This window comes from Syngnathus leptorhynchus, chromosome 18, assembly GCF_054491065.1.
Source record: "Syngnathus leptorhynchus isolate UIUO chromosome 18, UIUO_Slep, whole genome shotgun sequence".
Lineage (NCBI taxonomy): Eukaryota > Metazoa > Chordata > Actinopteri > Syngnathiformes > Syngnathidae > Syngnathus > Syngnathus leptorhynchus.
The window spans coordinates 4,679,242-4,705,059 of NC_141212.1; the positions used below are offsets into that span (position 1 = coordinate 4,679,242).

At 38.5% G+C, this 25,818-nt stretch overlaps 1 protein-coding gene across 4 annotated transcripts in view; it reads right to left on the reverse strand.

Moving 5' to 3' along the window:
- enah (ENAH actin regulator) overlaps positions 1 to 25,818 on the reverse strand; it is a 41,292-nt gene that overhangs the window by 9,898 nt on the left and 5,576 nt on the right. For 3 of the 4 annotated variants that reach the window (XM_085937776.1, XM_085937778.1, XM_085937779.1), the window contains 3 exons: positions 14,257 to 14,422; positions 12,984 to 13,161; positions 5,722 to 5,794 (listed from right to left, as the gene is read on the reverse strand). In XM_085937776.1, coding sequence (XP_085793902.1) covers positions 5,722 to 5,794; positions 12,984 to 13,161; positions 14,257 to 14,422 — 417 coding nt within the window. Of the gene's footprint in view, positions 1 to 5,721; positions 5,795 to 12,983; positions 13,162 to 14,256; positions 14,423 to 19,569; positions 19,699 to 25,818 lie in introns of those variants that run through there. The other variant, XM_085937780.1, reaches the window with a different exon arrangement.

Consider the following 25,818-nt stretch of genomic DNA (forward strand, 5'->3'; position numbering starts at 1 on the left):
ATAAGCAGAATGCAAGCCATGTAAGTCGCTTTGCATCTGAGTATATTTATTGTGTGAAGTTTATGAATTGGCCGCTAGGTGTCAGTAGAAGGCAGTAGTTTATAACGGGAGGCATGACAGCAACATGTTTAACAGGCTTGAGGCAAAAGACTTTCTACTGGTTCTGTCTAATTTGGTGAAAGTGTAAAAATAATTTTTGAGAACTAAAGCTTTACAGTTTGAGAGGAATCTTGGATGCAAAACAATTTTGGAAATTAATTTTTCCGTTGGTCTGTTCTTATCACAACCTGATGAACACCAAGATTTTCCAGAGATAATTTCAACAATTCTTAAATGTTGTTATTTCGAGAGCACTTTTGTTTGAAGCTGGGTCACACAAGGCAATGCTTCTTGACACATAAAACACTCAAAACTGCTGTGTGTTTTATAAAGCGGGAAATCACAATAGGCTCAGTCATACTGATTTCACTGAAATCCGACTCACAGGGAAAAAAATTAAACCATGAGCATAAATATTGCTTTATTTTAACACAGTTGTTCCCTTTTTTTCCATTTGTTATGCTAATGGTGTCATACATAGACATTATTTCATCACTCCCTAGCATTTGTAGCGCAACAGACCAGTTTCCTTTTTTTCTTAAAGCATGCATCCGTCCGCCCATCTGTCCATCCATCCATCATGGCCTTCAATCTAATAATAGTTCTATCAATTGCCAGCTGTGTTCCACTATTTTTCTCTTTCAGGAAACTAAACCCAAGTTTCCACCAAGTGGGGAAGTTTGGGTTGATCCGCTACACTACTGCACACGCTGTCCTAGTTCCCTCAAATAAACGTCTTAAAATTTAAGTTCGTTCAAATGGGCACACTGTACTCTCGTAAAATAAAGTTTTATATTTGATTTTATGCATGTACAGGACAAAAGATATTCGATAGTAGAGTTCGGTTGATTCTGTTTACATTTTGAGAGGATTCCATTTTTAATCCAGTTTACATATTACATAACATAAATTACCAGGCAGGACTTTTAAGTCTATTTATCTCTCACATATGTTTTTACTTCTCAGCGTGGAATTGTGTGATCTTTTTTGTTTTCATCTTCTCATGGACTCTTAATCCATATTCTGATGCCCACTGTCAAACGCCCACACAAAATTAACACAGTTAAGCAACTAAGAGTTTATGATATAAAATAATGTGGGAACCAAAACATATTTCAATCACTTTATCGGCTTATTTCTAATATCACTTTATTTGAACAAAATACAACAAATATCCTGCTTACTTAGCCGTATTTCAAGTAATGTGAGAAATGAGGCGGATTATAGTAATCCATGTTTAGCTACTGTTGAAAAAGTCAGTCAAACTCAAATTTCAAACGATTTTTTACATTGGCAGTGATTATTAATATCAAACAAAAGAAGAAAAAGAAACTTGAACATAAAGTATAGGCTTTGTTTTATGCCCTAGTTTTATTCAACACATCGGTTGATGAAGTGGAATCGCTTGAATTGTCCCCATTAAAAAGGCCGCCTCAGCTATTCTGATAGTTGTTAGCTTTAACCACATTCTAAATTCAACCGAAGATTCAGACTATGCTAACTTAATGTAACAGGAAATTAGCGTTTTAGAGGCTAATGACTCAGTACAAAAAAAAAAAAAAGGCTGTCGTTCATTACAATGACACCTTTGGTTTCTTGTTGGCTGTTCGGCATATGCCATGTGACAGTGGAAGCTATTCCAAGTCCGCATTCTTGAACAGTGAGAGCAGCTTCTCCCACTGCCAAATGTTTACAAGTAGAACACGGTTTCATTAAGACTGGCAGAAAGAATCGAAAAAGAAAAAAAAAAAAACACATATGACTCAAAGCCACTGGAATACAACGCTGGAAGTATATAAAAAAAATAAAAAAAAAGACTGTCATCATCAATATCTTCTATCATTATTTGTTTTGAGTTTGAATTTAAAGTTCTTGCCCCACCCTGACTAACATCTTGAAACTTTTTTCCATGTGGAAAATGAAAAGAAAATCACCAAATATCTCCCTTCCCACTTGGTGGGAAACATCAGAGGGTTTAACGCTGTGAAAAGCCCTCTGCTCTGTTTAACTGGCGTCTTATTCGCCCCCCTGACAAGAGTTGCCGAGGAAACGGTTGCCAAGGGAGCGTGGGTGGCGCTGAGGGCTGAATTGCTATGTATATATACATGCAACTATCATATATGTTTCTTTCCTCTTTGCAGCAGTTTACTACAAACCCCTGAGACCGATCACAATGTATCCTGCAAAAGTTCATTGTACCGTATACTACTGTAAACGTGTCAATGTTCGGTAAAAAAAAATCTCAAAAATTTTTGGGGGAATGACATTGATTCTATATGAACCTAAAATGTAAAACACAGTAAGTAAAGGCAACAAAAGAAAATGGAAATTTGCTAAAGCCTTTAATGTGAAACGCGTAATGATGAGTTAGTTTTGCCTGGTAAAAAAATATTCCCCGGGGGTTTTCCCATGTTGAAGTAACATGCATCACTTGCTGCGAAGAACACACTGACAAAAACCAGGAAAACCAGATGCAAATGACCGTCAACAGTATTAAGAAACAAGACACCTAAAAAACAAAAAACAAAAGGCGGGGCACTTTCAGTTATTACTCAGAAGCTAATGTGAGATTTGTTCTGTAATTTAAAATGGCACTTGTACGATGTTCTAAAAATGTTAAATGGCCCTTTATTTACATTGATTAAAATTTAATTGTACCGTATTTTCCGGACTATAAGGTGCACTTTCAATGAATGGCCCATTTTAAAACTTTGTCCTTATGTAAGGCTCACCGGACTATAAGGCGCACCATAAATGCATCATGTCAGATTTTTAATCCAAATCAAATCATTCTCCATTTTATCTTTTTTATTTCAACTTCAGACGCAACAAATTACTTTATAATCACAAAGTAATGATCCATAGTCTTTTTGATTCATGATTATGATTGATTTCATGACACCATGCTTCGGGCCAGTTTAAATTTAGGAATTTGGTCCATATATAAGGCGCACCAGACTATAAGGCGCACTGTCGGCTTTTGAGAAAGTTTTAGGTTTTTAGGTGCGCCTTATAGTCCGGAAAATACGGTAGTTCTAATTTTAGAAAACATATAGTATCAGAAAACAGTTGTAGGTTTAAAGGTTCTAGACTTAAAAGACTTGAATATTGTCATGCTAACATTAGCTAAAAAAAGAGATCATGCTAATTTGATGCATCGCCTGGAGTTTTCCATTTGGAGTCTTATGTCCAAATCTTGTTTACCACTTTTCAACAAGTAACAAATGTGCTAAATCTTCCACGACACTGAAGCCTGGCAGAATCTGTTAGCCAGCTGGACTCGGTGGCTCGCCTGGTTGGCTCCGAGAAGCATGAAAAGTCAACCGAATGGATACGAGTGCAGATGGACCATATGGACCCATTTCACTCCAAAGATCTCGTCACTGTACGATACACAATCTCTCTCGTGCTCTCCGTGTGGTGTGTGTGTGTGTGTCCTAACAAAACACCCTAAATGCTATCCAAGCCAAGAGCAAACACTTTGTAGTTCGAGTAATCGTGTCTGTGTTCATGTCCAAGAGAAGATCTGCCAAAGTCAACATGTGTTACAGACACTGCTCCATTAGTAGCAACAGCTAAATGCCCAAGCAGTAGATTGAAAATACTGTACCATATGAAAAATCAATATATCTTAGAAATGATGTCTTCATCTTCTCTTTCATTCAGCACATTTACACACACACACACACACACTCCTTCACCAAAAGCCTTGCTCACCCCCGACACACTCCCACATACTGTGTAGCTATTTATACCGCAGCCCATTATTTGCAGCTCATGTCTTTTTAATCTGAGGGTAGCGCCCCACAATTCTATGCAAGTGGTTTATCTTTCCACTTCCAGCCTGTCATTAATGTGCTCATACATGAGATAAATATGTCCGTTAGACCATTGGAGCATTTTCTGCCTTGAAAAGGAGGATTAGAGCAATGAATGGTGGGAGCTGGGTGATGGGAGTTGCGGAAGTGCCATTTTTTTTTCTTTTTTTTTTTTATTCCTCGCAAACCTCATACTGTTTTTTTTTTTTTTTTGCTCAGTTCTCTCCGTCTGTCGCTTCTGAAGCCTTAGTGTGTCCAATGAATTTCCAAACAAAATTATTCTCAAAACAAACAAGCAACAGTACTGCATGTCTCTATTGAAGTCAACATCTTTTGTTCATTGGATATAGCCAACCACCACTAGTAAGGGATTTGAATTGTAATCCATCGCAGAGGGAAGATGGAAACAAATTCTGGTCCTCTCTCAATTGCTTTATTCATCTATTTAAGATGAGAGCGCATTATACGTTTTAACCACTAGAGAGCGCTGTTACGTATTTCTCGCTTTAAAAACGTAAGATGGGTCTTTTTTTTTGTTTTCCTAATTCTCGATCTCATAGCTAATTAACAACGCAATTGAGGACTTGAAACTAGGAGAACCATTAGATCTGGATTTGTGGGTTAAAAAAAAACATTTTTGTGGACAACGGAGTAGAGGACAAAATGGAGGGCTAATTTTAATCGAGGCTGCCGGGGATAAAGGCAGAATTTTTCTTTGGTCTTTGCGGGTTTTGTCAATTTCCAGGGTGGTCTGGAACGCAATAAACGAGGGATTTATACAACACATTCTCAAAATACACATCAAAAATAGACAGCAGAACACTGACTTGAAATATCCTACAATGAATCTAGTGGTCTACTTTGTCTTAATGAACTAATAGCAAGACTATTTTGCCAAAAAAGGGGGGGGGGGGAATGGTTGGGACTGTAATTTTTCACAGATGTTCTTTGTGAGTCAGAAAATAAATACGAACAATATGCTGTGTTAAACAGTCTGCTGTCTGTGGCTGAAAATGTTTGTTGCTTCCAATTTCTTTTCCCTTTTAGAGAAGCAAAGGCAGAATATGCCCCATTTTATCTATGTTTTCCTCTTTTTTCACCTTATTACAACGATGGCGGATTATTAAAGTGTCCATCAGCAGACAGCAGATGACATCAGCAACAAATGTTCATGTGTGCATGACAAAAAGAAGCGATGGAAAGCAGCCAGGATCACGAGACACACATACTTCAACTTCCTGGCAGTTGATCTAAAAAAAAAAAAAAAATAGCCAAACCATTGACTCACACCTGGAGAATGCATTACTACTGAGACATGTCATCGTATTATTTATGATTAGCTTTGCTTGGGGGAAAACAGACGTCTTATAATCTTCTTTTTTCATTCAATGACTAATAAATAGGGCGATATTGGGCCAAGTGTCATAGGTCGCATATGGTCGGAGAGTCTGATTACTTGTGTACGGAAGAGATGAGCATTCATATTTCAGCACTTCACTTTTTTTTTTATGGTAGATGGGCTGTACAAAACAGATATAAACAACCTACAGCATTCCATTTTGTTCATGATGTTTTTTTTCGGTTTCATTTGAATTTTCTTTACTTCATTCTTGAAATCTGAAATCCTAACGGAATGATGGTTTTTAACACGTTCACTGCCATTGACGGCTATAGACGTCAAAATCCATTTCAACTGGGCTGGCAGTGAGAGTTATACGTTCGAGCCTTTGTCTTGGAGAGACCATGCTCATGTCTGAATTTCAAAAAGTAAAACATGAAACAATATCTAAGGTGTGTGCAGTACCTTCTTCGATGGTCAAGTTCCTCTGGTGTGGGGCCATTCTGAACATTTGGTGACTGCCTGGGCAATGTTGAACCTACAGATGGCAAAACCACAGATTAATAAAGGTATTCAAGATGTGAGAATCATTCCTGGACTTACACCACTCACAATATACAGTATTTCAAACCCAAAACACAACAATTCTAAAAAGAAGTCCTGTGGCATTTATGCCGTTCAATTCATCAGAAGAGGTGACTAAGCATTCAACAATTCCTAGTTGAGAACATCGTCCAACCTCTCTATTCACCAGATCTAGGTCGAAGTGATACTATAGATCACAACAGTCAAACTCAAGGCCCGGGGGCCAGTTCTGGCCTGTCACATTATTTCATGTGGCCCGCAAAGACAAATCATATAACAACTTAATGTTTATTAAAATATAAAAACAGTAAAAAGTCTTATTTTTAAGTGAGTTATTTTGTGTGTATGTGATAATATGAGGGGCCATTTATTTCTATTTAAGGGAAAATTTAACTACAACAAACAAAAATGAGGTTGACACCCATGCTATTGATCATCTTAAAATAATATTACCAGGAGAGCATGAAGGTGTGGCAGAGAAGGGAAATACCAAGCAAAGGCCGTATATCCTTAATTTGTTCGATTTAATTACCGTCATCAAGAAGCACATAAAGCAACATAAAACAAGGGCGACCCTCACACTGAGTGAGAAGCATTTGGCAAGAAACAGGCCCACTGTGACAATGCTGCCTAATTTACACTTGCTAATGAGCTAACCTTTTTGCGAAACCTAAGCAGAAGCAGATGGACCCACATGGAGCTTTCTCACACACTGTTTCCTAAATAAACATACAAATACAACAACAGGAGATGTTATGATTAAAGGGAAGCCGTAGAAGGTATTGAATAGATTAAAATCTGCTGATGACAACAAGCGAAAGCAAACTGTCACTATTTAGAAGACTACTGAGCTAAAAGGAATGCTTTGTTATGAATCACTTAAGATATTTGTATTATTATATTTTCGCTCGGGGGACCAGAGCAGTAATTAAGTAATATTTTGATAATGAGCAACTCTGTGATAAAAGCATATTCCAATTGATAATAAAAAAAAAACGTGTGAATCAATGCTATCACAACTGATTAAAAAAAAATAGATATATAAACAGAAACATTGGCCATATGTCCATGGAGGCTGAAAGTAACATTTTCTCCCTCTGGCAGGAACATCATCTTGTAATTGTGTTACTGTCTGTCCTAATAATATTTGTGCCATAATGACACATCCCAGACGGTCACAGAACCAAAGCAAAACTGAATCGGTGGACAGCCGATGTTTTTATAATCTCTCAAAATGCAAACCGGTAATAGAAAAGGAAATGAAATAACAAATACTGTTTCCACAACTAGGTGTAACATCTCAAATCACATCAGGACCACTCTCTGTTGTATGTACATACATGAAGACAGCAATAGTGTGGGTCTCTTCTGGCAGCAAACATAGCTCCACAGTCCATGTGGGGTCTTGTCTGACCCATTTCTCTGTCTCAGTACAAATTCCATCCCGTTGCTGCTAGTTCCACTCACTTGCCCAGCAGCTCCAGTACATTCCTGTGAGCTCGCATACAAAACCATAGCTGAGCCGTCAATTTCCCGTGTGGCTCAACTCTGCATGACCTCAGGTTCCCTGCTACCCAAAAAAAAAAAAAAAAATCTCTTCAGAGATGATCAAGTCTTTTTAGTTGCAGAATACTGGCAAGGGTTTACACGCAGATGGCTCCATTCCCTGTTTGTAGAATATTAATGACGACGCACAAATGCTGGGTGTGGTTACTCTCTGCTGCTTCTCCAATGGAGTACAAATGATGGAAGCAAAGGGAGAGGAGAAAGATGCAAGGAGAGTAACATGGACGGCTTTACACGTCAGTAAAAAAGAAAGCTCAAGAAGATGTGGATGATAAACAGAAGGTAGCCCAAAAAAAAATGAGATACAGTAAATTGAGAGAGAAAATAGGAGCGAGAGAGAGAGAGAGAGCACTCGACTTGATGGGGTGGGACTTCCTGGATGCAATTTATTATTCATACAGTGGATTTATAACGGGAAGGATACATAACTAATGTTCCTGGTATAGAATCTGTTTACATCATCAATTTGAACTATTAAGCCTGGAACATTAAACAACAGACATTAGCCATTTTATTAATTAATAAGGAGGGCATTGTACAATTTCAGTCACATATTATTATTTAATATTCATTCTTCCACAAATTTTAAAGTTAAAAGAGAGAAGCTAATTTTCAGTTTTGATCCTAACTCCCATATCAACATCTGACATTGGCAGGAAGTGAAGCCTAGTAACTCAACACATACGTACACAGATGTAACTAGTTGGACCTTGCGAAGAGTTCTCCATACAAAGGAAATTCCACATGTCCTCACGCTGTCAAAGTTAAACATGACAGGTTTATTTAGACTGCCAAGTAAAGACAGCTGGATTACAATATCATATTTACCTCATCGCATCATCAAATTCAAAACAGCCTTCTATGGTTTAAGCATGTTTCAATGCTCTTATTGGAGGACAGCGTTCCTACTATAAAAGGCTTTTTAAGGTCTATCAATAACGATTAGATCGGAAAATGGCCTCCCTGGCACATCTAGACGTCCTCCTCCTTGGTCTGGTTTCAAACTCTTTCCATCAGACTTTTTTTTTTGAAACCTTCTGTTCAGTGATTCCGTTTGATTTGAAATAGCCTTGCTATTATGCATGAGCCAAACTGATATTGAAGTTGAAAAAAAAAACCAAAACATTTTTTAATAACTTTCTGGGTGGTCTTTGATCTTCAACGGAATTCAGTTCAAACAAATATTTGAATGATCTTGAGAGCCAATGAAGGCTTCAGTATCAAAAAACTCAAAGTGATTAGTTGTGGGGATCCCAATCTTATTGCAAAAAAACAAGTTTTGAAGAAAACTGACCTCCATGGGCTATCAGATCATGTCATCTTTAAACAAAACAGCTAATTATATTCATTGCAATCATATCACCACTACTATACAGTACCAAATTTGTATAATAAAGACATTTATACATTAATAGTATAAAATCCATCTATAGCCATATGTTGTTGTTCTCCTACAATGTCCTATATTCCACAACATTATTTTTGGTCTCAAGGGAGTCAGGGTGTCGAGGAATGCGTTAGTATCCCAATATACACATCTATCATATTGCTAAGCTATAACAACATCGTATAGGAGACACTTTGGTCCCATCTCCCTGGTGAGAGAATATCGACGAGAATATCCACATGATGCAAGAACCGTCACAGTAGGTGACACAGCCCGCAAACTTTAAGTTACAAATGCCAGACAAGTGCAAAGACCAATCGTGATTCATGTAAACACTTGGCGGCTTACTGCGGTATTAGAGCAGAGGAGTTAAGTCCCCATGGGGATAAACAATAGCTAGGTCAAAATATTCGCAATTTTAAGCATAAGCGGTAAAAAAAAGAAGAAAGAAAAATTAATATCGGTCATCACACCTCAAGACTTCCTTTGGCTTCTTTTCACTGTAAGTAATTGAAGACAAGATGTGAACATGAGTGTGAATAGTTGTAGAGGAACTGACTGGCAACCAGTCCGTGGTCTCACCTTATATCAGCTGGGATAGTCTCCAGCTCACCAGTAACTATAATTAGGACATGGTTGTATGGATAGACAGATCATTTTAGACTTCTAAATATTACATGAAGTTTAAAACAAGAGTTTAGTAGTTTCAGGGAGTTTCCCTCCTATTGCGTTAAATTTATAAGTAAAATACAAATATAGTCCTTGTTACATTTAATTATTATATTTATTATTAGTATTTATTTTATAAGCGATTATTTTGTTGTCTGAGGTTTGTTAAGAGTGTTTTTTTTCTCCTCAATATGTTATTAACCTTAGGTATGAGCAATATGATTTGAAATAGAATCATAATGAGCCAATCAGGTGACATCTTGAGGCTTGTTAGCTAATTTAAGATACCACCGCCAGTTAGAATAAATTATAGTCCCTTTAAAAGGTGGTTCGGATAGAGGGAATATAGAATAAGCTGCTTTTGCAATTTCTCCCACTTTATTGACAGAATTTGCGAAATATAGTCGAGTAAACACACGCATGTGACCGTCATTGAACACCAGAGTGGCTAACTTTTAGCTAGCTAATAGCTAGCCAATTCGACATTTTTATGTGCTGACGTTAGCTTCATTCAACAGGTCAGGCCCGGCTTTTAAAGGCGAACACACATGCAACGTCACAGATACTTCAGTGTTGAACGTGAGGATGTCGACCTCTTGTGGACATAAATATAGCCGCGTATGCTTTTGTATTCTACGTAAAGCTTTAAAATATATCAATAATGCCATACTAAAAAAAAAAAAACGGAAGCACACGTGACATTTTGTCCTTGTCTATCACACTTTCCAAGAAAACGTTAAGATTAAAAATGCACTGCATTAAAGCCACTTTGTCAAAATTCACTTAAATGCCGATTGTCACTCATCATTCAGTCTATTCACGAGCAAAGCAAACACTCCAATCCACTTTTACTCACTTCTGAGGTAGATTTGAGCACAACTAATCTTTTGATGGTCCTCGGAGAATCTCTGAACTCTTGCTACAGCAGGCATGACGATACGGTAAGCGATTGTCTGTTTCGAACTAGCAGTTACGCGAAATAAAATGAAATTTGTTCCACGTCTTGACTCGTCTCACTCCATCTCTTTACTTCATTATCTTGTGACTTGTCAGATAACGTCACGATCTACTTTTAGGAGATAAAAGTCTTCTTTCCTCTATTTCTATCTGAAACCTTTTTAATGTTCTTCCTTCTTCCAGTCCTTCTACGCTCTTGTCCAGCAATGGTGTAAGTGTGTAGTCTGCCACTTTGGTGGGGTATTGAAGCCTGAGACTTTATGCTCAAGAAAAAAATAAATAAAGAGGGCAGCCAGAAAGGGGTGTGGGATTCCTCTAATACAAGTTTGCTCACATGCTATTATGATCCAACCTCTAAAAATGTTTACTCCGTGCTTTCAAGCACATGATCTGTAAAATAAAACTAGTAGGTTGTTTCTATGGGGCTTGAAGAGGCTTCTCTGGGAGTCTATGGACAAATAGCTGACTCAGGTTTCAACCCCCTCCCCTTCCAGAAAAAGATTGATTGCTAAATGGAGTGTACTGCTGTCAGAGACCGTGAAGGTACCGAAAATAAATGATGACCCCTTTGGTTAGTAACTCGTCAAATTTCGACATGGAGACACACTCGTGCTACATCTGTCTCCGACTGCCCGAGTTAACAGAAGTGACATTTTTTGAAACAGCATCATTTAAAATTGAAAATGATATTGTGGTATACATCTAAATAAAGAACCGCATATGCTCAGAGCACCTCTCAGCCTACAAAACACTGACTTGCTCTATTATGTAAAACCCGCTGTGATCCAATTAATTCTTTCTGCCTTAGATGTTAAACACATTTCCGGGAAGATGGACTCGCAAGAATTGATGCGTGCAATTGCCCAAATCTATTTAGCCAAGCCTCAAACTAACATAGTGAAAAAAACAAAACTTTTCCAAACCATATCCTTTTATGACAAAAGTGGGCAAATATAATTCTGAATATAAAATTCATTGGACAGGGAGTGGATTGATAGGTTAACCAGCATTGCTACTGTTGTGATAGGTGTCAAACTCAAGGCCCGGGGGTCAGATACGGCCCGCCACATCATTTTATGTGGCCCACAAAGACAAATCTTTACGTGCCAATACTAAAATCCCAAATCGTCTTCACTCTTAAAAAATAAGAGAAACGATGGTAAAAGTGAAACCCTAGAATACATATTTTTCAATTAAGATGCTGTTAGCTAGTTCATTCATTTGGTCTCTCTTTCCCTCTCTGTTAAAATGTATATTCATGAGGCAATGCAAAGTTACCGACCATGCAATATATGAGAACTATGTGAATATATTAGTCAGATCGGTCGACAAGTTATATACATATGAACACACACACACACACACACACACACACACACACACACACACACACACACACACACACACACACACACACACACACACACACACACACACACACACACACACACACACACACACTACAGAGCATAATGCATTATAATGATGCTTATTACAATAACGAGGGATCACTAAGAGTTCAATTAGAAGACAGGATTATACTGTGATGAGAGACTCGCTGTAGAAAGGCTTGATGGGCATAATAAAGAGGAGTGGGCACGGCGGATCATGTGGAGCAGCCTCTGCGCTCGCAATTACCGTCCATCATCTACTTTGTTGAATTATAGGCCCCGAAAATTGGAAAGTATTGGCAGATAATCAATCGGAGCTCAAAGCGGAACACGAGGACATATTTAAAGATCTGCACTCAGCCATGTCACAAGGTCTCCCCCCCCCTTTCCCTCTCCTGCCTCTTTATCTAGTCCAGCATGCCAACAAATACACTATATGCCGCCAGAGGATGAGACTACGTAATGAGTGGATGAGTCATAAACCAAGGCCAATGTGCACCACCAAGGTTACAGTCAGGGAATATTTGTAGCAGAAGTGAGAACAGCTATGAATACAACAGTATTTCAAATGTGCAATGTCTGATCAGCACTCTCTTACCATGAGGTCATCTAATGTTGGGAATATTTTTAAACATGACATATAATATTACCAGAGGTGGGCATTCCGTATCAGGGTCGTAACGGTCTGTCCATCCATCCTGGACAAGGGACGAAAAGGTTTTGAAAAACGACGGACTAGTTTTGCGTAAGTCCCTGTAGTAAATGTCCCCATCTAGGTCAAGTGCCGACTAAACTCTCTGACCATTTTGGCACACTAACATGGAATTGGGCCAGAACAAGGATGGAAGGGTGCCCAGGTCACGGATGGTCCGGTAAAAAATGGTAACATGCCCACCTCTGAATATTACAGAACTATTTACACAGTACAGACATTGCCTATATTTAATTTATTCATACTTGAACACTCATTACCATAACCTTTCTCTTAAAGGTCATCTATCGGTAAAACAATTAAGGTCAAATGGCTAAGGCTTAATGAGAGTGCTGAAAGTATTTAACCTAATGACACTAGTAGGCTTCAGAAAGTGATGTCACAATAACTGGAGCATTAAAAAGTGTAACAATAATCAATATCTGCCATAGAGCTGATAGACACATATTTTGAAGGCTACCTGTCTCCTGGGAGTTCAGCACCTCCAAGGCATGCATCATGGCACTGGCAAAGACATTGGCGTCCTCCTTGCTGCCAAAGTTAAGACCATAGACCTGTCGAGCATCCCGCCACTGGTGGAAGGTCTGCGTGGCCTGGTTGTACTTCAGCCCTTTGGGAATGGCACAATTTATCACCACCTGGAGATGGAAGGAGACAAAAGATCTGAAATCTCTTTAGATTTGAAATTATGGGCAAGTAGGGTAGAAATTGGTGGATTTAATAAAGACGTTTGAGTTGAGAACAGTTAAGAACTGTTATTTATAGTTGTATTAGTTTGGGATCATCAAATGCTCGGATGATGGACACACACACACACAAATGATTTTGTCTCTTTTGATCAGATAAAGCTTTAATACCCAGAACGATGTGCAGTGCAGTAAAATCATTTAATCTCTGTGTAAAATCCTTTAATCTCTGTGTCATCTTGTGTTCAGACTAATGAGTGAGGGACTTCAAAACATTTCCCCAACAACGGTGAGGATAATTCAACAAGGGCCCCGAGGTCCGTCGAGGTTTTAGAAAACTAATGGAAAAAAACAACAACAGCACGACTGACAGGTTTCGAAACGTCTGGTGTTTATATTAACATAGATCGTAGGTGTCAAACTCAAGGCCCGGGGACCAGATGCGGCCCGTCACATCATTTCATGTGGCCCGCCAAGACAAATTGTGTAACGACTTTATGTGTCAATACTAGAATTACAAATTGTCTTCACAAAAGAAAAAAATGTTAAGAACGGAAGGAGAAGTTTAGTTCCGAGACAGATTTGTGTTTTTCCTGATTGAAGTGATTTGAAAAATGTTGTTGGATAATCTCAGCTCAAATACTTTTTTTTTTCCACAGTGTTTCAACAGAGGGAAAAATATTTGAGTAGATGGAAACATAATACTTTAAATGTTCCCAAAAGTCTTTATTAATTAGGAAACTATACAATGCAACTCAGCGCTTGTGCTTACCACAGAATTCCCAAGCTGTGGAGTCATGCAGGAAGAAAAAAAAAACCACCATATTTGGTAAATTGATTTCGATGAACTCATATCCTACTATAACTGGAAAGAAACACTTTTTATTTCGAGACCAAATGTGTCATAACCCAAAAATAGCCACAGATATTTTTTTTGAATGGGTTTGATAAAATGTAGTTACATCAAACTTCCTTTTTTACATTTTATAACACCAAAGATGGTCTAATTGTGAATGGCTTGGTTTTTATCAACAGATACGCACTAACCTGATGATCTTGGATCTTGCGGCCCACGACACGGAAGGCATTGTTTCCTGTGTGGTGGTAAATGTGGACTCTACTGAAGCCAGTCGAGCCTCCCGCTGGCACCCACTTCTTATTGGCATCGTCGTACACCATAACTGCAGCTCGTGCCTGGCAGATACTCTGTTCGCTAAAGAAAAACGAGACACAAAAGCAGAAAACGTCATTTCAAAAGTCAAGAAGATTTGAAAGAAATGACTGCAAATGTAATCTGCGCCACAATTTAGACCTGCTTTTACCTGGTCTACTTTCTGTCACTAAATATGTGAGAGAATTTTCTGTTCACCGTTTCTCTGGGACAAAGATTCCACTGTATTTGTAACTAAATTGAGTAGCAATCGAATTTTAATATCATCAATGCAAGAGTACAAAAATATACTCGATTACCTCATATTATATACTGTTTGTAAATTCCCAAGAGCTGCTACAGATGATTGTATACCCACTTAAATCTGATTACAGATTACTGCAGTTAGGTTTTGATTATACTGCAATCAAAAGGGTACTTAAGACAATTATATCTGAGTGGGAATAATTATATCAAATTTGCTGATATAGATATGCGGAAAATTAGAGATGAAGAGACCAAAGCTGATTTGCATACCATTATCTAAACGCCAGCGCCACAAAATGTCCAAGACTTTCCACATTGGACATTTTGTGTGGGATTTATCAAAGTTTCGATGTGCGCAAGTACTGATTATTTCATATTTAAAGGTCTAGAAATCTGTTTGAAAAAAAATATTATATAATATAAAAAAATATATTGGAATGGTGACTTTTTTCCTGCAAAGTTTTGAGACAATGGTATGTTCCGATTTGTGCACTAAGAGATGAGTGATGGAATAGAGGAGCACACACAGAAAGAAACTATCAGACCAGAATAGTAAATGCAAACGGTAATGGAAGATGAGAATAAGTTCCCTCTACTTCATTAATGTTAATGAGGGTCGGAGAATGACTTTCGACTTCAAAGAGGTGCAGAGCCACTTCAGAGACTTCTACCCAATTATGTCTGCGCCAGGACGAGCCGGGGCGGTATCTACTCTATGAGCAGGTTTCATAATCGTAATTGAATTTCGATGAATTGCACGGCCTTAGCAGAAATGCAGTTGGATTTTTGCTAAGAGAAAGGAGTGTAAGAACAGAGGAGCAATAGGGAGGGTCTTGGATACATCTGCATCCTTCCTCTTTTGTTGGCGGAACCATTTCCAGTTAACTCCCTGCGGCTCTTGCAGTTCTGAGACTCATTGCCCGTATCCAAACCCAGCTTGCACATCTTTAGAAGGAGCCTTGAGCTCCTTTATCCTCAATATACCGCTGACCGTTTCAAAGTTGAAGAAAAAAAAAAAAATTATATTTAGCACTTTAAATGATTAAGACTAGAAATTGTTTTGGCTGAAACGGCAAGAAAAATTCCAATCAATATGATCAGAAAATTTGGCAAAAACTGTTAAATAAAGTTTACACGGCTTTGATCAAATGCCAGGTTTTTGAGAAATGGACAAATCAGAGCACAATAACGACTAATTTTTTTCTCTCTTTTTGTGTAACATAGCATAGGACAAAAAGAATCTGAGAGGGGAAGTGAAAACAAACAAAGCCAATCTGATTGCACAAGTGCGCACACCCTCATAACTGGGGATGTTTTCAGAATTAACATTTGCTCCCAGTACCAAATATTGTAGTTCAGTCCTCATATTCACATATCATTGGTATCGAGTGGACTTCCAAGATCACTTTGAGGTAGCACTTAACACACTGCGCTTACTTTTAATATCCACTCTATATTGAGTTTCTCACAAAGGACACCAAGGTTACTACTTTTTGAATTCATTGAAACATTTTCTGATGGAACCGTGAGAAAAAATACCAGAGTATGAGTGATCTCAACCAGATGGATCGAGAGAAAAAAAAAAAAAAAAAGACAGAGCAAGAAAGAACCGACACGTGGCGTGATAGCGGGGAAAAACGCCTCAGGTGTGACAAAGCAGCTATTATCACAAGTGCTAAAGATAGTTGCTAAGATTATCTGTGCATAATGCACAGCGATAGTGTGGGAATGACTAAGTGTGGCAGGACAATGTCCAAGTCTTCCAGTCAGATAAACAGGCATAGTAATTTCTAAGATTAAAAGTTGCTTCTAATGCCAGCAACTTTAAAAAGTTTTGTAAATAAAAAAAAATAAAATCAGAGAGAGGCGTAAAAATGGCACACCATGCCACAACAGTAACTACTCTAACATGATGGCCGTTGTTTACTATTGAGAGTTAATTTTGTCCAATTGATATATGATTTTTTATCTGGTTTTAAGGAAGTTTAATTTTTTATTATCATGCACTCTGGACCCTATGTTCTGAGAACCACCCATGTGGCATTCATCATAGACATTACCAGTTATGCATTTTTTAGGGGGGGGGCTGTGGGGTCCATGGGGGATTTTACCAACCAAAACAATCATTTGTGTTAGCTAAACATGACTGCTGTCTTGTTAATTAATCATCTAATTTACATCATTGTGGTAGAAAGCATTATAATCTGCTAATTACCTGGACCATCAACTGATTTAGTTAAGCACCAGGCTGGTTTAATGAGTAGAACACACGCAATTCCTGGATTCAATTAATTGTAATTAGTTACTTAGAGAAACCATTAGCTCAATGAAGAGGTAGCTCCCAAGAGGAAAGATCCACATGTGGTTTTCCAGAGTTTTATTACATTGAATGGAAGCCATTTTCCATGAAAAGTAACACTGATGTAATGGCCTCCCTTAGAGAACTATCAGAATCCCCGCAATAAATCTGTGACCTTTCACTGACTAATACAACACTTTGTCGAGTCATAAAAAGTATGGCTCAGCCCTTAGCGGTGTGAGAAAATGTAAAGTGGTCTAGTAAAGAATGTAAAACAATAAGACAAATAAAAATGATATGCTTAGAAAAGTTTAAAAATGTTGGGCCAATGATTCAGATAAGGACTGCAAGATGAGGTCTTCAAGTAAAGACAATTTGTCTTTGGGTGCCACGTAAAGTGATGTGGTGGACCGTATCTGGCCCCTGGGCCTTGAGTTTGACACCTATGGTCCCAAGCATCACAGCCAACCCGCAAATTTATAGTATCGATAAATTAATTTTTGAGTTACAGCTTTGTGAATATTATCAGATCAAACTACAGCTTGAAATCTTTCATCACTGCATTATAATATATGATGTATGGTCATAAATGGCAAAATTTTATTTTCATGCATCATGAAAGATTATCTTTTTATAAAAAAAAAAAAAAAATAGAACAAAGAGCAAGACTGTTTTTTTTTCTCATCGATATTACGTAAGTGGAATACCCAATAAACAAAGTCAAGTCGCATGCACGCAAATGTGTCCGTAGGTCTTTTAAGGGTGTTACCGGGGGTTCAGAGTGCCGGCTGTCTGTTTAATTGGGGGACTGGCACATTTAACAAGATGGTTTATTACATTACCAATTCATACACACACAGGGCGTGCATTGACAAGAGAGCAGGTCTGGACTGTATTAGACTGCACTCCACATGTTGAACTATCGGGAAAGAACAATTAGTGCTTTCAAATGAACAACTGCAAAGCTTTATTGAAACCGTAGGAATGAAAAATGAAATGATGTCAACTTCCTTTCGAGGTTAATCAACAAATCAATTGATGAGCTTCCTAATGTTGCACCGGGAAATGGCATTCATTCATTCATTTATAAATAATAAACTAAACAGGACACATTGACTTTCACAAGATTACTACTGAATGAAAAGGAAGTTTTATGTACCCTGTATAGTTCTTAAAGCAACCATAATCTTTCACACTTTTCACAACAGTTTGCCAAAACTTTCCTTCTTCAAACTTCTCATGGTACTTACAAATTCCTCCCTCCATGTCTTGACCCCCACCATACATCACTGACCTCTTCTATCCTTAAAACTAGCTCAAATCGATCATTCACGAAACCACCGTTTTCCATCCCACACAGGTGTAAACAGTGGCATGGCTGAGAACGTTGGCTTATGTTAGGTGTTACATTTGAGGTGACCTTTTAATGAATGTACCTTACAACCGTGCTAGCAAACAAACTCCTCATTCTGGCAAATATGCATAACAAAAACAAACACGTCGTTTATATACAAAAAATAAAGCTCTCAGGACTGACACCATAGAAAAAAACCATACCCAATTAAAAAGTATTTTCTATTTTTCAGATGCATGGATAAGATGAAACATTTAAAACTAGCATCCACTTTCACTGACTAAGGCTTTTTTTTTTTCCCAGGAAATGTTCAGTGCCGCAAATACATAATTACATGTATATCGGCCAAACACGATGGATTTGTTTCTGTCATGTTATGAAACTGTATCTTCTTAATAATTATAAAGTATCTTATGTTGCAGCTGCTAAATATGGAAGTTGGCAATGTAAGGTAAGCTATATCCGAAGCAAGCCTTCGGGATACTGGCGGCACTACACAGAAGGGAAGGGAAATCCTTGGGAAGCTCTGAGAGTACAACCTTACGTAAGGATTCAAATCAAATTAAAAATAATCTGATATTTAATAGTTTCAGTTGTGATCATGTCAACACAGAGCACCAAACACATTAAGATTCTCTTCAACTCCCAATCTAGAAAGATTTGTGTGATTCCACGTGTTCTCTCAAAACTGAACAAACACTCCCACAATATGCTGATGTTACCCGGAGGCGGGAGCGTTAGGAAATGGCCATGTTGTCGAGAAAAGATTTGTTTTGGAAAATACTTCTTGCCATCTGGGTAATCCGCTTTAATGTAAAAATGACATTGGCTAGGGCATGATTTGTTTTTATTTACTGTTGGTTCTTTGATCGGTTGCAGATTGGTTACAAGACGAGAAGGAGGAAACATTTTATGGCTGGGATACAGTTTTGAATTGCTCCTGTGAAAAAAATTTTTGTCAAAGAATTATGACAACTGTCTTTGCATATTGTTTTGGCATTTTATATAGCTCATAATTTTAAGGTAGGAGTTTCAGCCATAAAGCAATCAGTTTATGCTGTCTAAACCAATGAGAGTGACAAACTGAGCACTTTAAACTAAACCAAATGCTACAATAGAGAAAAAAGTGAATGGCAGAAAATGTCAACAAACCTAGTCAAATAACAAATTTGGAACAAAGTCCCTCTCGTCAACTCAATCGAGCACGACAATAGCAACGTGGAAAAGATAACGAAACAAAACGAATCATCTGAAAACCGTCTTTTGGGAAAAACAAAAAAAACTACCTACCGATGGATTTCCATTTTGGATGCCAGCACACATCTTTCATTGAGGACGAAAATGGAGGATTTGCAAAGTGGACCTGAAGACTGAACCTGCATGACTCCAGGTTTTGTTCCCCGATACCTTCCACTTCTCTAAAGCTTCCACCAGCCTCACTTCTCACCAGCTTCTGTTTCTAAAAAAAGACTACAAACCTTTTCCTGGCCCCGAATTGCCTTCCTTGGCCAGATCTTCCCTTTTCTTTATATACTCGCTGTTGGTATCCCAAGATAATCTGACAATTTTCCTTCTCTCTACCAAATGATTGTCCTCTTGAGCATACCTTGGTTCCAATCAGCACCTCCTACAGAATCTAGGGAAAAAGCCACTGTGTCGAGGGAGATTCCTTACTTATTCATACGTGCCATGTCAGCAAGTCAGCCAGTAAGTGAGAAAGGGAGCGAGCCGTCGGTGCTTTTCCCATGGCAGCGGCGGTGCCCGCCAACAAACACAGCTCATTCAGTCCTGGTTTTCTCTCGCTGGAGCCGCAACACCAGTCAGGTATCCAGGCAACAGGCTCCTGCGCTCACGGAGCTCCGTGAAAGCTGCTATTGCGGGAAACACCCCATAGCCGAAGCATCATATAGCCCAATTCGGCTCGGCTCCGGAATGTTCAATGGTGGCTGTTCTCGCTCTTGGGTTGAAGCTAACTCACGTTGCTTTGCATCCTACTTAATCCAGCGTCTTTCATTTGTTCATGGCTCCCTCCCTTCGCTTGCAAGCTTATCAGCATGCGCTATTTCTAACCCGCTAGACGCCCACCTAACTCAGCTCCCTCTCTCTCTCTCTCTTGCTCGCTCACAGAGAGAGATAAATGTGTTAAGTAAGTTAGGAAGATTGAGACTGTCATAATATTTGATGGCACTGAAAGAAAGACCGCTCAAACATGGGTGACAGACAAGAATAATAAATCCTTGGAACTTTACATATTGTAAGCTTATTTTTGCCTGCTATGTAATTCTTTGCATTTATTTCAGAATTGAATCTATCCACGTTACTGTCAAAATTATATCGCTGGAAAGAATTATGGAGTCATCCAAATTTAATCATTAGGTAGTTCTAAGTTGTCAGGTTTTTCAGCAAAATGTTTATTGAAGATGCTGCAAATCTTACCGGCTTTTATTGGTTGCTATGCCGACAATTACGCTTGCTTGGGAATTTGCTCCGCAGTGAAATTGAAAAGAAACTGCTGGCACCATCATATATTTTTTTTTTGCACAGAGTAGCTTTTCTAAACATTGGATTTAACAGATACAGACTCTTTGAATATGAAACTGATCATTTAGGATGGACTAACTTGGCATAGAGTTTAGCTAATGTCTCCACAATATGCTGAATTGTCTGCTTTGTTGTAGATGGCAGAAGGGCAAAAATGATTTTGAGGTCGTGAGCAGATATACTTGATTTGACAACTTGTGACGTGAACTTAAAAAAAAAAAAAAAAAAAAAACACATGATGCATGCAAAGGTCCAGGATAGCTCAGGCATTTAATTGTTGACAGTTGCATAGACCCCTATTGAAATATGGCCAACTATTTGGAAGCATATTCATGTGCTGTGTATTCGGGGTAGGGCACGGAATAACGTAAACACCGGAGAGGGTACGAACAAACACACTCTGACACGTAAACAGATTCACAATGACAGGACTGCAAGGAAAATACTAAACCAAATACTCATAGGCCGGACAACAAAGGTTGAGGATGACTATGTAATTATTCGACCTTAGCACAAAACTCGACCCATGTATACGTCTCAGGGGAAAAGCGCAAGTAAAGATCTATTATGTTTATACAACAGATGGTGTGAGACCTGGGAGATTATGCTTCTTGAACATTTTTATTTTTTTTTAAAAGAACATTCACCAACCGTTGTTTCGTCAATTTGTCTTGAAACAAAACCAGATTCGTTGACTTGGATACACAATGGTAAGACCTTTTACTTTTGGCTTTTCAATTCAATGACTAGACTAACCTTGACTTCTTTTGTGTAACTTCCTAAAGACATAAAACTTTATGGTTGGTTCCTAACTAAGCAACAAACAAATACAAGTGTTAATGGTCTTGCTTATCTGACCTATAAAACATTAATGACCTTAAGTTACTTTCCAATGCAAACAGCTAGTAATTCAACCACCGACATTTTTTTTAAAAGCACAAATGAGTAGTAGTTGGCAATGGTCAGCATTGAAGATTAAACAATTCAAGTCAGGTTGAGTGTGTATAATCTATCCAAGTGGATTTATGGGTCTCACTTTTGGATTTTCTATTATTATATTGTGATTATTCAATTCAAAATTAGCACTAGTCTGAACAATGCACAAAGACTCTATTGAGATAAAGACACAGGTTATAAATAATCAGGAACTTATGCATGCAGGCAGCAGAACATTTCAGTTCTCTACTCATGATCAACAGCATAGCTCTGTGTTGTTGTCATATGACCTGCACTGGTTCTGCAGCCTCGCCTGGACAATTAGGTCATTGTTGCCGGGTGAATTTGCCACATAAGGCGAGTCTGACACCATGTTGGCTGATGCACAGTAGAGAATTTTTAAAAGAAGGGATCAGTCAGGAAAAAACAGTCAGCTATTGACCTTTTCCATCAAAATCAACTAAAACAACTTGGTAACCTTCAACTTGTCTGGATTTAGTTATGGCTGCATCGTTTGATGGACACTTCTACTGGCCCATGGAGAGTGTCGAACACATGTAATCACAACATAATATTTCATACGTCATTAAAGTCGAGCAATCCTGACATCACGAATTCGATATACGTGGTTCACAGACGTTGATGTTGTGAAAGATGAAAGACATAATTTGTGACTGAAGCACAGATGCTAACCCTCGCAGAGATCTCCATGGCTGCCAAGAACATACCCTTCCCACCATAACCTGAGGAAACACATCTGCAAAGAGCTTTTTTTTCCTGTGTTTTCCCTTTCAACTCCTTTAGGAAATGACAGCAACTTCAGAGGTAATGAAGGAGAAAAGCATCCAGTCACCACATGGTGTGATGAGTCCTATCAAAAAAAAAAGAATCTTCCCCCGATTAGACTCCGAGGTCTAGAGCAGTCACAGCTGTTCTATAAATATAAAGGCTTCCCATCTGGTGAGAGAACTCTTAAAGACAGGGATTCCAAATAATGAATGAATGGTTGATGGCACTTAAAGTTGTCTGAGAGGGGAAGAGGTGGCCCAAAGCAACGAACAAAAGAAGTGCAGCCAGATTGTCAGCCGATTGTTATCTTCAAGCCTTTAACATTGTGAACCGCAAACCCAACCGGACAGGGTTAAGACTGTATAAGGAAGTGCTTCATTTATACCCTTGATTTGACGACGTGAGCCGAGACTAGAATTTGATCCCCCGACATCCATTAATAACTCCAACTGAGCAACCAGAAACTTACGAGTCACGAGTCATCTTGGCAACAACAATGCGTGAATCCAGCACCTCCGCCTTCAAGGAAATTCTGTTGTTAGAAGGATTTGTTCCGATTGTTGAAGTCTCCACTGTCTCAACAGACTACTTGGCAGACTGTAGGACTGACTGGCTGATTTCAGAGGAGGGGGGGGGGGCAAAGTGACTGGGGTTTAGACCGACTGACTGTGGGAGGGTACCCACCCACACTCACCTCACCGGAGCCCGGGCTAAAACTGGAATAGCTGGGGGAGGGGATGGGGGGGGGCTGCTGGGTGTTGTGAAATTCTTCGAATGTATCTCTCCTCTTCACCAAAAATAGATATTGTGACCTGTATGCATCATCAGCCAGGATTATCCGGGGGATTTGTCGGGAGCCACTAGAGCAAGGTCTGTTCATTCCATCCAGATGACAGCATCTTTTAGAACCAAAAGGAAACAATTGATAATGCCTTCAACTTGCTAAGTGGTTTGGGACGGAACAGGGGAGTCAAATTCATTTTTTGTCACAGGCCGCATTGTTTCCCTCGGAGGCCCATTATGACTACACAGCTACAAAACAAACTGACAAAGTCGCTTTCAAATCAGACGAGTAAAAACTGTTCAAATATTTTAAAAGATGATTTTTAAAAGTGAAGACAATTTGCAATTTTAGTTATGACACGTGAAATTGATGCACACTTTGTCTTTGCGGGACACATCAAATGATATGGTGGGCCATATCTGGCCCCCAGGGCCTTGGGTTGAACACCAATGATCTAGAATACGATTGGAACTATCTCAACTCCATGATGGGGGAATGCTCGGCAGCCTGTGGCATGATTGTAATTCCAATATTTGGCATTATCTCCTCAGAGGAATGATCTTTTTAACCTTATGGCTCAAAGTTAAGGTCAGCCAAGAATAATCATTTCTGAATACAGGTTTGGGAAGCTTACAGGTTGATTGAGGAGGACAAGGGCACACTTATCCTGCTCCGCTGGGGAAGCTAATAAATGAATTACTCGAAAGAAGAAGGTTTTGCTTTTTATGTGCTGCTTCTGCTTTTCCCGCATACGCTTGAAGCTAAGCCTATGGAAATAGAATCTCGGCGGGGCTAATTTAGGAACAGTTGTGGGTGATGCGTTACAGTAATATATTATATTTAAAAGGTAATGAAATGAGTTACTCAACTCAGTTACTAAGTTTCTCATTTTTGTCTGCACTGAATCGTGTATCATTTTTTTCATTTTCTTTATCATTGAAGGAAGGATGTCATACCTTTCTGAGGATCACGGTTATGCAATTTTCATTATTTGACAATGACAAAAACAATATGTGCAATGTTAATGGTTTGATAAACCTTCATGGTTTTGATTTCCTTAAAATTGATTATTTGGCTGAACGGCAGCATTATGAGACGCTCTCATTTGAATTCAGATAATAATTGCCAATGATCATTAACGATTATTAAAAAAAAAAAAAAAAGCTCTACTCCAACACAGAATTTCCTACTCAAAAAACATTGTTGTCAAACAATGAGAACAAATTTAAAATCAGTTTTCAGTAGTAAGCATCTGAAATTAAATCCCCACTTCAAAGTTTTTTTTTTTATATGGTGAAAAGACAATGACGAATCAAATAAGCAATTCTCCCTGCATCAATCTCAACATCCGTTAAGAGAAAATTTAAAGAGCAATTAAACAGCTAAAACCTGCTTATGTATTCCAGAGGAGAAGAGCGACAGCAGCTGAATAGAACAAGCTACACTTTATCTCACCAAGTGCCCAATGACTCAGATGCATTAAATCTCTGTGATTTGATGGGAATACTAATGCAAAAAGGGGAAAAAAAGAAAGAAATGGGGACAGAACACAAAGAAACACGGGGAAAAGCACAATAAAGCTCAAGGGGATCAAAAAAAAAATAAAGTGATAAGGTGTACAGCAGGGGTGTCAAACTCATTTTTGTCGCGGGCCGCATTGTAGTCATAGTTTCCTATTATGACTGCCAACGTCTTCTTTATATAATACAAACCGATAAATCACTAGTTTTGAAATCACAGACGAGTATAAACTGTTTAAATCGCTCAAAATGTTGAATGGTAATAAAGATTACTGGCAATATCTCTATTTTTAAAAAAAGTGAAGACGATATGCAATTTTAGTAATGACGCGATTTTTTTTTTTTTTAAATCAACTTACCGTAATTGTGCTTACTACAGCACAGACTGAGGCTAAACCATTGTGAAAAAAATGGGCAGTGTAGTTTTGAAATACTCCTGCTATCCCTCGCCAAAAACAAAAACAAAACATATTCAATTACTTTCTTCCCCCCCAAAAAAACAACCATGTTGGGTATTCATGCTTCAAGCTGTTCATTAGTCACTTCTGTGAAATATGCAAATTATATGTGACATGAACAAAACCTGGAAGGGCAAAATGGTAAGGAACAAAAGGTTGACGTAGATGTTACGGAGAGAAGGTTAGTTTGTGAGGTTCGACCTGAGTAAAAACAACAGACACAGACAGCTGCCGGCGACACGAGCAGACAGATGGACAAACAGAGCAGCCACCTGTTTTACTGCTCACACGTCCACGTGCCAAACCCTGATTCAGATAAATACCACACACGAGAACACATCACGGTAACCTTCCAAATTGACACCTCGACATTTGCTTATAAATGTGGTATGGTGAAAACTTGACGCTTTTGAAAGTAATCCTTACATTATCCCCAAAAAGTCTTTTGACATCAGCGGTGTCAAACTCGTTTTTGTTGCGGGCTGTTTTGCCAATTTGTAGTTTTAGTAAT